Source organism: Scyliorhinus canicula, chromosome 11 (genome assembly GCF_902713615.1).
Source record: "Scyliorhinus canicula chromosome 11, sScyCan1.1, whole genome shotgun sequence".
NCBI classification, from domain to species: domain Eukaryota; kingdom Metazoa; phylum Chordata; class Chondrichthyes; order Carcharhiniformes; family Scyliorhinidae; genus Scyliorhinus; species Scyliorhinus canicula.
Window position 1 is genome coordinate 33,462,703 of NC_052156.1, and position 13,227 is coordinate 33,475,929.

The 13,227-nt window shown below is 40.3% G+C and overlaps 1 protein-coding gene across 16 annotated transcripts in view; it reads right to left on the reverse strand.

Annotated features, from left to right (window-relative positions):
- LOC119973993 (protein tyrosine phosphatase domain-containing protein 1-like) overlaps positions 1 to 13,227 on the reverse strand; it is a 202,304-nt gene that overhangs the window by 93,199 nt on the left and 95,878 nt on the right. For 15 of the 16 annotated variants that reach the window (XR_005462429.1, XM_038812744.1, XM_038812733.1 and 12 more), the window contains 3 exons: positions 8,486 to 8,657; positions 2,280 to 2,360; positions 189 to 307 (listed from right to left, as the gene is read on the reverse strand). Coding sequence is in view for 15 of the 16 variants with exons in the window: in XM_038812744.1 (XP_038668672.1) it covers positions 189 to 307; positions 2,280 to 2,360; positions 8,486 to 8,657 (372 nt within the window). In the remaining variant the exon portion in view is untranslated. Of the gene's footprint in view, positions 1 to 188; positions 308 to 2,279; positions 2,361 to 7,675; positions 7,974 to 8,485; positions 8,658 to 13,227 lie in introns of those variants that run through there. The other variant, XM_038812747.1, reaches the window with a different exon arrangement.

The following is a 13,227-nucleotide window of genomic DNA, read 5'->3' on the forward strand; positions in this document are numbered from 1 at the left end:
TTTTTTAAAGTACACGTCTACAACACTATTATTATTTCCTTAGCCTCAGCATGAAGAATTTCAAACATATGCTCTCTTTTAATCTCATCTTTAAGTGACAAAAAAGATCATTAAGTCTTGCACATTAGCCATAACCTGATCCAAATCCATAGGGATCCTGCTAATTGCGAACAGGGGAAAAGACTTACTTCCAGCTTCCATGAACACCTCTGGTAGGTAAGTAAAGCCACTCACTGGCTCCAACGGATTGCCACAGCGTGCATGCTCCCCAGGACGCTGAAGATTAATTACTGTCTTTATGCCGTGCCTGAAGCAGGGAATACAGGAGTCAGATGGTAATTGAAATATAGATCAGCAGTTAAAGACTAGCATTTATATAGTGCCTTTCACAACCATTGAATGTATCAAAGCACTTTATCATCAATAAAGTACAATTGAAGTTTGCTTTTAACAATTGAAGTGTGGTCAGTGTTGTATTATAGGAACCACAGCAGCCTCCCACATACACATATGTGATTATAAGCACATAATCTGTTTTTTGATGTTGGGCGAGGCGGATGGATAAATATTGATCAGGATACCAAGATAAATGTATTTGAAAATAAATCTTATCTGCACACACAGATGCCCATTCGCGCACACACTAATACAATTATATTTTGAGAAATAACGGTGTCCTAAAATTGGAATTCAGATACTGAATAAAGTTGTGTATGGAAACTTAGTACATTTAAAACAAACTCATGCAGTGTTTAAAGCCGGGTCAAATGACAGAGGGGAATCAGGACATGCTGTGTTCCTGCAAATTCTCTGTACTAATCAGCTTGAACAATGAAATCACCTAATGAAATCAAAGGAATTCATGCATTTCTCATTATCTGGGTTTATAAAAGATTACAAAACAAAATATTGAACTAGTGCTTTCATAGTTCCCATAATAAATAAGAATAAAATCTAAAATAATTTCTGAATCCAGTGGTTATGACTACTATTCATATTTAGAAACAGCTTTTTGATACTGTAATAATAGTTCCTTAAATGTACTATTTTCTACCAAAAATATATATAGAATTATATGTATAGAATTATATAGAAGCAAAAACATTACAGCAAAAATTACAGCACAAACGGTGGACAGTCATGCCTGCCAGTTATTACTTTATTTTAGTTATTATTTCAGGGGCTACTTCAGAATTCTGATGAAGGGTCTACATTCAAAACATATTCAATCTTTTCTCTTTATAAATACTAATAGAGCTACTGTGTATTCATAGCAAATTGTTTTTGTAAATTTTAGATTTCCAATAATACAATTGTGTTTATTTCTAAATGCTTCAAATTGATCATGTCAGCACGGTAGCATAGTGGTAGGCACTGTTGCTTCACAGCAGCAGGGTCCCAAGTTCGATTCCCCGCTGGGTCACTCTCTGTGCGGAGTCTGCACATTCTCCCCGTGACTGCGTGGGTTTCCTCCGGGTGCTTCGGTTTCTTCCCACAGTCCAAAGACGAGCAGGTTAGGTGGATTGGCCATGCTAAATTGCCCTTAGTGCCCCAAAAGGTTAGGAGGGGTTATTGGGTTAGGGGGAGAGGGTGGAAGTGAGGGCTTAAGTAGGTCGGTGCAGACTCGATGGGCCAAATGGCCTCCTTCTGTACTGTGTGCTCTATGTTTTATGTGTATATTTAAACGGAATTAAAATGTTCTGGAAACAGGCATTACTTTTTTTTAAACCATAAATGCCATATTTATTGATAATGGTTCAGGAGTTGGTGACATAGTTTGTGCTACAAGGAATCTTCTTGTTTTTATCGATCCATAGGAACTAAGTTCTTATTGCTTTATTGCTTTCCATGTTGCTCACAGTTTTTCCGGTGCGTTGGTCATTTCTGCTGTGGCAGTTTTATCAGTCTGTGGAATTTTGAAATACCCAATAATTATTAATAAGCTAACTGCACTGAGTGATGGAAACAAAAAATCAGATTTAATAATATTGATTATCATCATAGGCTCATCCAATTTTTGGACATAAATTCAGCGAAACTGTTGGGTCTGATCAACTTTGAAATCAACTATGGTTACTCAGTTAAATAACCTGCAGGTCCTCGTTGTTTGAACTTGAACATAAAAATTATCACTAAAGAACCTAATGGCTAGAGGCTTCATTAAATATATCCCAGATATTGTCTGCAGGGAGAACAGGGAGAAATGTGGAAAGGGAAAGATGCAAAAAATTTCTCCGAAAAACAACACATTAGAAACAGATACTCCAGCAAAAGGATACCTTTGAAATTGTTCAATAATGCTGTATTTTTCAATAATTTCAGTGGAGGGACGAGCCATTGCCAATATATTGTCAGTAATCCTGTACATACAAAAAAAAAAGTTAGGATGAACTGCATAAGTTACTCTCGAGGCCAAGTACTCTACTTACTTGCCCATTACTTGCAGATTGCTCAGTAATTTACCAACAATGAAATGCCTTCAGACAGAATGTGCATTTACAATGTTTCAATCTGAAGCCACAAATGAAAAATAATGGCCGGGATTCTCCCCTACCGGGGGGGGGGGGTCCCGGCATACCGGAGTAGCGAGAACCACTCTGGCATCGGGCCTCCCAAAAGATGCGGAGAATTCCGCACCTTTAGGGGCTAGGCCCGCGCCAGAGTGGCTCCCGCTCCGCCAACCGATGCGAACAGCCTTTGGCGCCCCGCCGACCGGCGCCACGGCTGGCCGAAAGGCCTTCACCAGTCGGAGTCCGCGTATGCGCCGGAGCGTCAGTGGCTGCTGACGTCACCCCGGCGCATGCGCGGTGGAGGGGGTCTCTTCCGCCTCCGCCATGGTGGAGGTCGTGGCGGTAACGGAAGAAAAAGAGTGCCCCCACGGGACAGGCCCGCCCGCCAATCGGTGGGCTCCGATCACGGGCCAGGCCACCATGGGGGCACCCCCCCGGGGTCAGATCGCCCCCCCCCCCACCACCCAGGATCCTGGGGCCCGCTCCCGCCTCCTGCTCCCGCCGGCACCAGAGGTGGTTTAAACCACGTCGGCGGGAGAGGCCTGACAGTGGCGGGACTTCAGCCCATCGCGGGCCGGAGAATCGCCGCGGGGGGCCCGCCGACCGGCGGGGTGCGATTCCCGCCCCTGCCGACTCCCGGGTGGCGGAGAATTCTGGCCACGGCAGGGGTGGGATTTACCCTGGCCCCGGCCGATTCTCCAACCCTGCGGGCGGGTTGGAGAATCCCCGGCCGGGCGCAAGAATCGTGCCCAGCCGTACGCTTCCTCATTCTCCGTTGCCGTTTTTCAGGTGCCGGCGGGATCGCCGCGACGCCGTTCGGGACCGTTGACAGTGGCCCCCCTGGTGAATCTCCGGGCCCTGATGGGCCGAAGTTTGGCCAAGTCACTTTTCAGATGTGAAGTTAAAAAGTTTAATATTGCATTCATAATAAAGTTTTGTTTTGAAATGCCAAATCCCTATTTATTCGTGCAGTCACTCCTGTAGCAGATTATTCTTTCCACACAGTCTTACAAATAAACTCAAGTATTGGGGTTTCAGTCCAATATCCTAGCCACGATTGGGATCCTGATCTGGGATTGTAATACAAGACTGGAATAACTTAAACTGGTCAAATAAAGCTGCATTTAAATAATCTGGCAATTTATGGTTGACAACATTTTAGTTTCATCCAAAACTTGAAGCACCATTTCTGCATACACAGGCACCCTTTTCATACAAATAATTGTTACCTATAATGTGTGGTTCACACCTAGAAAAACATGAATCAAACGCTTTACCACGAGGGGAGGGGTGCAGACAAGCAGGGGTGTCAGATAAGACTCTTGGTTTTCTAGCCTGCACTTGCATTTTACCAGGTTGGTTCTAAGTTTTTCTTCTGCTGTTGAGAAACGTGACTAATGCTATTTTTGGATACTGAGGGGATAAACAAAATGAGGTAGCAATGAAAGAGGGAACAATACATTTTATATATGTCTACATTTGGTGCCAGAATGATAACGCAAGTGAGGATAATTTGATACTAAGATACCAGTATGGCAATATCAAAGCCGTTTCTTAGTAACCTGTCAGGGCTTTCAGTGATAATACCGTAGAAACAGAAACTGCAATTATATATATATATTCATTTTACTTTCATAATGACTATAAAGTGGAAAATGGACACAAACTAATAACTTCTGGAATTCTTGACGCTTGCAAAGGTCAAATTTGAACTGAGGGGAAGGATGGAGGGGTTCTACAATTCATGGGCATTATTCATTATGCACTTTCGAGAATTGGATCACGTCGAACATGGGGGGGGGGGGGGGGAAGAGGGACTGTTTGTATTAATGGTGACTATGGGTGATTCCTGATTCCTTTTAGTCTTTTGTTTATGTTAACATGCGGGCTAATGTTTGGGGTTTGGTGGGAGGATGGGATCGATGTTATTGACATGGGGATTGACATTGCATTCGTTACTGATTATTGTTTATTGTTGGGTGTAAATTTGGGAGAAAATGTGAAAAAGGAGGAGAATAAAAATATATTTTTTTTAAAAACGAATAACTTCTCCTTAACTGCCAATGTTGATAAGAAACAGCATTAATATTAGAACAAAAAGCAATACATCTAGTTCAGATATTAGTCATAAACTTTGCTGCTGTGTTTTATGGCAACACTTAATTATTTTTTAGTAATGAATCCCTCGTATCCATTATTCTCTTTAGTTTTTTATGTCACATAATATACTTTTTAGACTCTAGTATAATAAAAACAGGTCAAAGGTAAATTGGAGTTAATGATAAGGATTGCATTGGTTTTCTAGGAGCTGAAATCATGACTGCATGAAAAACAGCAAAGAATCACAAATATGTGAAGTTGGTACACTTCTACTATGAAAACAAGTTGGCATTATTTGAACTTTCAATTATGTAAATAGCAAATCAGGGTGAGTTGAATCAGGTGATTATTTAATATCATTAGAGAAAATAGATATGTGACTGATGGACACAAAATAAAAAATGAGGGTATTTTGATCTGAGAGATGGAAAAGTTAAAGAATACTATCCTGCATGAACACATAAATGCATGAATACAAAAGTTCCAGATATTTTTTAGAAAATAAAGACAAAATTGTAATCTATCTACAAACAAAAAATAACAGCTTTCGCAAACTGCAATGCAATCAAGAAAATTAAACCCAGTTTTCAAGAACTCTTGCAGTTATTTGAAAAGAATTAAGCTGCATTAGTAATTCCGTTGTGTTTGCAATAGAATCAGTGCAAAGGGTTTTAAAAAGCTTCCTCAGGTGACTTCTACTTCCCAGTCTCATCTCAGACCCAAAATATACTGATTTTATCTCCATCATTAAGGACATCTCTTTAGTAGCCACTAGGTACTAACTTCTCTGTCCCTTAACTTTCAGCTTTCGACGCTGCTCTGCAACCAACCAACCATTATCCTGTTCTTTGCTGTTCTCCCATAATCATCTCTCAGAACACTCATTCTGTCTATTGGATTGGATTTTGTTTATTGTCACGTGAACCGAGGTACAGCGAAAAGTATTTTTCTGCGAGCAGCTCAACAGATCATTAGGTAAATGAAAAGAAAAGAAAATACATAATAGGGCCACACAAGGTACACAATGTAACTACATAAACACTGGCATCGGGTGAAACATACAGGGGTGCAGTGTTAATGAGGTCTGTCCATAAGAGGTCGTTTAGGAGCCTGGTAACAGCAGGGAAGAAGCTGTTTTTGAGTCTGTTCGTGCGCGTTCTCAGACTTTTGTATCTCCTGCCCGATGAAAGAAGTTGGAAGAGTGAGTAAGCCAGGTGGGAGGGGTCTTTGATTATGCTGCCCGCTTTCCCCGGGCAGCGGGAGGTGTAGATGGAGTCAATGGATGGGAGGCAGGTTTATGTGATGGACTGGGCTGTGTTCACGACTCTGAAGTTTCTTGCCATCATGGACTGAGCAGTTGCCATACTAGGCTGTGATGCAACCAGATAGGATGCTTTCCAAGACCTCCATCACCTATTCTCTTAATCTGTTTCCATTCCAGTCCTTGGTCATTTACTTTCACCTCCATAACCCGAATCTTGCTGACATTATCAAGCAGTACCCTTCCTCTGACAATGTTCCCACCTACTTCAAGACCAACAGTATCACGACTTCAAGACACTGCCCCTTTCGTTCTCTCCAACCTTCACACTTTGAACCTGTTGCTTGACAGCCAACAGTTCTTCATAATTTACAGACAAAGCCAACTCCAATAGATTCCGAGAATTCATTCTTCAAGTACTTTACAACTCTAAGTCTCATTTTCAAATCCATTATGCCTCACCCCATCTAATTCTCAATCATTCGTCAGTTTAGTTCTCAATCCTTAAATCCTAATGGTTAAGGAGATACCCTGTTGGTCATGTCATTCCTTAAGTTTCGAGATGAGCTGATCCCCATGGCTGTTCTCAGCTTACCCTTCCAACAACTTTGTGGTCAAAAAATATTTGAGTTGAAAAGTAAAAGAACTAGAAAAAATAACAGGGAAAGTCGCAAGATTAATTTTAAAGAAGTTACTAAAATTACAGTTCAAAAACAGGAAAACGGCATGTCTTCAGCTACTTACAACAGAATGGAGAACAGAACTCCTGTCTTAAAACATTGTCGGTCTTTTTAGGTTGAACATATTTTTTAAATACATTGAGTCCCCTTGATATTCATTCCCCTGAAGACTGTGCTTGAAAATATAAAGAAAATTACATTTGCTTCAAGCCAAAAAAAGGAAACTAATTTATTTGGTTTGCCTTTTGAGGTGAGATTATAGATGTGCACATGAACGGTCGCTTGGTGGTACCGAGCTTCAAATGACAGACATGTTGATCAAACTTTTTGTCTTGCTGTCATCAAGACCAATGCAAGAATGCCAAATTTCAAATGATCTCAACAACAAATACCACAGAAGAAAAGGGTGCTGATTGTTTGGCAAGTCAACTCCAATTGGCCAAGGCGTTGCCATGGTGAAAGCAATGAGGAATTATACATTTCCCAAACTCCCAAGTAACTGAAAAAAGGTGCAAGGTTCAAACATATTCCTTCCGTCTGTATAAAGGTGTGTCGCTTCTAGCCACATTACAAGCTCAACTGACCATCTTAAATTGGTTAAAAACAAATTACTGCAGATGCTGGAATCTGAAACAAAAGAGAAAATGCTGGAAAATCTCAGTAGGTCTGGCAGCATCTGTAGGGAGAGAAAAGATCAACCGTTTCAAGTCCAGATGACCCTTTGTCAAAAGATGCTGCCAGACCTGTTGAGATTTTCCAGCTTTTTCTCTTTGGTATCTTAAATTGGTTGTTAGTGTGGCCATTAGTGCAGTCGGGATTACTCAGCAAGTTCTGCCCAATCGTGGAATCACAACTAACAGTAGACATTTTGTTTTGGGTTTTGCAAGCATGGGCCGGTTGAGTATAGTCTATTATGAACACCCAAAGCAACTTGTTGTTTCATTTGATCAGCCAATCGTTGGGACATATGGCCCACACACCTGGCATCATACCAGCAGTGAAACTCAAAAGCAATGCTGATCAATTGTAATAGAGGTAAAATGTCTTTTTGGAGTGTCATCAGCATCATGTAGGTGACACTTGCGTAGCCACTGCATTGTAGCAGCATGAAATAGCTTGCTTACCTATTTGTTCATATTTTTGAGATACTTTCCCTTTTTGGAGTTATTCAAGATAGGCCGGACATTTTCAGCTGACAGCCATTTGTCCATTTGCGGGTTTGCATGAGACACAACGAACAATAATCTGATCAGGATAGTTTTAATTTCTACATCAAGCTTGCAAGATGAACAAATGGCTAGGACTCTATTCACAAGATTGTTGACAAGGCTAGACTGTCTCTCTATTTACCAACATTCCCACGATGTATGTGAACTTTTGAACTACCTATATATTTCATTTGATTTATTGTCACATGTACCAAAGCAAAGTGAAAAGTATTTTTCTGCGGCCGAGGGAACGTACACACCACAATGGATTAATTATTAATCATTATACAATGGGTTCATTATTAATCTCCATCAGTGAGAAAAGTAAATGCAAGCAAGAAAACTGATTTCTGATTTGAAAGGTTTCTTTAGCCAGAATTAAAGTTTGAAATATGTTTAGGTGAATTTTCAACATTAATTAGCTTTTGTTATATATATATATATATATATATATATATATATATAGATTTCACAAAATATATTCTGAAAAGGTCAGTTCCCAAATTATGTGAAAAAGTACTTCCAATTATTTTTTGAAAGAGGAAATTACTTTTGTCATGAATGCTGTTACAAACAAACAGTCCGACAATGTGTTAATATCCTTTACTTGATAACTGCAGTAAAGGTTCCCATCCTTTAAGCCAGTAAACTGCATATATTGGAGCATAAGGAACCAATCATGTATCCGTTTTTAAACTGATCTTTTAAAATTAAGAAGCATAATACCATGAGGAGTATAAGCCTTTAAGAGCTTGTTCCTCTTCACTCCATCGAGATGGATTTTCATACTTGCAGGCACGACCACCACATGCCATTGAGCATTGCATATGACCAGGGATAACATGTCGCAGGCGTTCTCCAACTTTGGTATACTTAGCTGTTGGACGTCTCATACTGCCTGAAATTAAAAAAGCAGAGATCACCAGGCAAATTTGAAAATAATGCATGTCATTAAAATGAATTAATCTAATGCATATTCTTTCAATCATGCTGCAAAAACAGCAGATTCTGCAACATTTATTTTCTTATGGTCAATGTACATTAAGTGAGACAAAATCTCAGAATACTAAAGGACAATTTTACAAAATTTGAAACAAAAATTTGTTTTAAATAGATGAAGTAAATAATCAACTTCCAAAAATACAAATTTATATCAGTAATAATTTTACAAAATCACACCCCAAATGCAGAGTGTTATTGAGCAGGAATGCATATCAGGAAATCAAGCTCATGTTTCCCACAACTTTCCATTCAGTAAGATTCCTGATATCAGCTCAAGCAGGCAAAGCTCAATCTCCCTTTTAACATTCATCTTTACTATGTTTGTGTACTGAGGTCCAATTTACATGCACATCCAGTATTTTACAGCTGACAATTTGGTTTAAAAATAAATGTAGCTTTATCAACATCCAGGTAATTCTTCAACACATTCCATAAAATATGTGCAAAATAGTAGACATACTCCAAAATGAACATTTGTGCAACATAACACAAAGCAAAAATCTAAAAATAATGCAGTCTGAAAATTGTGCAGGCATCTATTATATTGAAAGCCTAATCACAGCATCACAGTGAAGCATTTACATTTTCCAGGTGATAAACTGGTTTTGGCCTCTTCAATACTGACTGAAGATACAGCAACCATAACCCGGTGAGTCGAAGACGAAAGCATCTCTATGGCTGAGCTCCGACGTCTCTGCAAAACTCTGACCAAGGTATCAGAAGCAGAGCGACTCTGACTCTGAATGAAGCTGCTCAAACACTCCACTGCTGAATGCCTTCTTGAAGATCTCTGCATGCTGATGTGCTTGAAATACTTAAGACTTGCAATTGTCAGTACTGAATAGCAACGGCTTGTAAAATCAACAAATTATACTGCCGAAGTTGCACTCCAACCTGATAATACTCTGATAGACTCTCCTTTAGGAGAGGCTAAGGGGTTTCCATGGTAACAAACTGCAAAGCCAATTATGTTAGTCTATGGCTGCAGCATGCTATGTAGTGCGACAGCTGGAAAGTTATCATTCTACTATGAGTCAATATCTAGCAGTCCAACAGGTACATTTTGCAGCTAACTCATACCATGTTCGAAGCGTTATGCTTCTGTGTATCAATGTAGCATGTGAAAACAATTCATAAGTATTCCCAAATCCATTTCTCATTCTGATTACTACAGAGGTAGACTATGCAATGGAATAATAAACTACTTAAGAGAAAATATACGATTCAGAAGGAAGTCATTCAACACATCAAGTCTGTACCATTCCTCAAGTAGGTATCCAAAGTACTTTATAAATATGGTGAGTTTCTGCCTCTACAACCCTTTCAGGTAGTGTACACCAGGTCCCACTTGGCAGGGGCGGGAGGGGGGTGGGACTTTCCTCATCTCCCCTTTAATCCTTCTATCAATTCCTTATGCCCCTGGTTTTTAACTGCTCTGCAAAGATAAATAGGTCATTCCTATTTAATCTATCTGGACCCCTCATAAGGTTATAAATCTCAGTTGAGTTATCTCTCAGCATGTTTGGTTCCAAGAAAACCAACATCAGCCTATCCTAACATTCCTCATGACTAATATTTTCCAGTTCTTGCAGAATCAGCTCAGTGGGCTAGACTGCTGGTTTGTGATACAGAATAAGGCCAGCAGCACGGGTTCAATTCCCATACCAACTAAGAATTCTGAATTCTCCCTCGATGTACCCGAACAGGCGCCTGAATGTGGTGACTAGGGGCTTTTCACAGTAACTGCATTGCAGTGTTAATGTAAGCCTACTTGTGGATATACAAGTATTTATTTATCCTCATAAATCTCCCCCTTGCTAGTGCAATCAAAACTTTCCTGTAAGATGGTGATGAAGATTATTCAGTATTCAAGCTGTGGTTTAAGTAGCATTGTATATATACCCAGCATAACCTACCTATTCTAATATTTTATGCCTTGACGAATAAAGAAAAATAAGTCATATGCTTTCTTAATCACCTGATCAGCCTGTACCTCTACCTTTAAGGATCTGTCGACATATACTCTAAGGTCCTCCACAATATCCTTCTCAATATCCTCATATTTATTGTGTATTCCCTTGCCTTGATTCATCTTCCAAAATGCATTCCTCACTGTCATGAATCTGCCTGGAGACAACAGTAGACAGTATTCAAAGGTCCTCAATTGGCATATGTCCTTCTCCCAGTAACGAGTTTAGAACAGCTGTTTAGATAATCTAGTGTGAATAATTTATGGAGGAGAAACAGATAATAAATAGATACTGGATTACGGGGACAGGGTTGAGGCATGGGCTTAAGTAGGATGCTCTTTCCAAGGACCGGTGCAGACTCGATGGGCAAATGGCCTCCTTGTGCACTGTAAATTCTATGATTCTATATGTTAATGTTTAGTCAAGGAAGTTATTGGGGGCAGACAGCAGAAAACACAGAAGGCATAATCATAGAACAGCAATGTATAATTGACCAGTCCCAGAGAAGACAGGGAGGCAATTATCATCTAGCAGTCTCAGAAAGTGGCAAGGCCAGTTTCCAGCCACCAAGACTGAAGGCCAAATTTAGAGTAAGCAAGATTGTAAGCCAAGGTGGTGCAGAAGACCTTTGAAACAACAGTTTTAAATTTCTTCGCTGGACCAGGAAAAAGACAGTTCCCAGATATGAGTATCCTCCCTGTATTATGTGGTAACTATAGCTGATTATTCAATTTGGACATTGTTTGGGTAACAGGGGAAGTCTTACAGAGTTCAGGTATTGTAGATATATTTTGTAACAAGGAGCATTTTCTACAGAAATTGTGCATATTAAGTAATTCATACATCCTAATTGGGTGAAAGCTGAGTAGTTCTTCGGCACGGTAGCACAGTGGTAAGCACTGTTGCTTCACAGCGCCAGGGACCTGGTTTCAATTCCCGACTTGGGTCACTGTCTGTGCGGAGTCTGCACGTTCTCCCCGTGTCTGCTTGGGTTTCCTCCGGGTGCTCCGGTTACCTCCCACAAGTCCCGAAAGACGTGCTGATAGGTAATTTGGAAATTCTGAATTCTCCCTCTGTGTACCCGAACAGGCACCGGAGTGCGGTGACGAGGGGATTTTCGCAGTAACGTCATCGCAGTGTTAATGTAAGCCTACCTGTGACACTAATGAAGATTATTATTATGTGTCTAATTGTCTTTTCTTTAATAAATAGTCTTCAATAATTGTTACACAACAACTGGGCTATTTATTCTCATTGGGGTTTTATTGTCGGCTCACACCAAAACAAAACAAAACAAGACAAAATGAAACTATACACCCCCACGAACCAGTGTTCTAAGTCAGAGACCCTCGGAGCTAACATCAGCGTGCTATGTGGCACTCACACTCCTCCTGATCGAATTCCATTTTTCACTTTTCTGCCCATTTGACATCCATATTTTCATGTGGGCTAAACTTACTTTCTCATTGTCAACAACGTGACCAATTTTGTAAACTTCTTTATCATGTGTTCTACATTTTTAGTCTAAATCATGAAGCAAACTACAAAAAGCAAGGAATGAGTACCGAGTCCTGCTGATCCCCACTAGTAACAGCCTACCAGTTTCAAAAACACCCGTCACCATTACCATTTGCATCCTGCTACTAAACCAATTTTGGAACTAATTTTCCATTGTCCCTTGGATTTCCCTTTGTGACCAGCCTGCCATGTGGGATCTAGTCAAAAGCCTTGCTCAAGCCCATGCAGACTACATCTATAACATTGCCCTCATCAATCTTATATTCCACCTTCTTAAAAAATTCAAATATGTTAATCCTGGAACATAGGAGTAGGCCATTAGGCTTTTGAGCCAGCTCCGCCATTCAATTAGATCAAAGCTGATCCTCTACCTCATTGCCATTTTCATGCACAATTTCCAGATCCCTTGATGCCTTTAATATCTAGAAATCTATCATTCTCCTTATTGAACATACTCAATGATAGAGTTTGAAATGAAATTAAGTGACATGAAAATGAAAATGAAAATCGCTTATTGTCACGAGTAGGCTTCAATGAAGTTACTGTGAAAAGCCCCAGTCGCCACATTCTGGCGCCTGTCCGGGGAGGCTGGTACAGGAATCGAACCGTGCTGCTGGCCTGCTTGGTCTGCTTTAAAAGCCAGCGATTTAGCCCAGTGAGCTAAATCAGCCCTGAAGTAGAAAATTCAAAAGATAACATTCTGAGTGAAGAAATTCCTCTTCATCTCAACGGCTTACCTCTTATCCTGAGACTATGTCTTCTGGATCTAGAGCACCCAGCCAGGGAAAAAATCCTTCCTGTATCTGCCCTTTTGAGCCCTTAAGAATTCAGTATGCTTCAATGAAATCACCTCTCATTATTCTAAACTCCAGACAATATAGACCCAGTCTCCTCAATCCCCTCATGGAACAATCTATCCAACCCAGGGATCAGAGTCGGACCTAATCTTCCCTCAACAAATCCATGTTGACTTTCCTC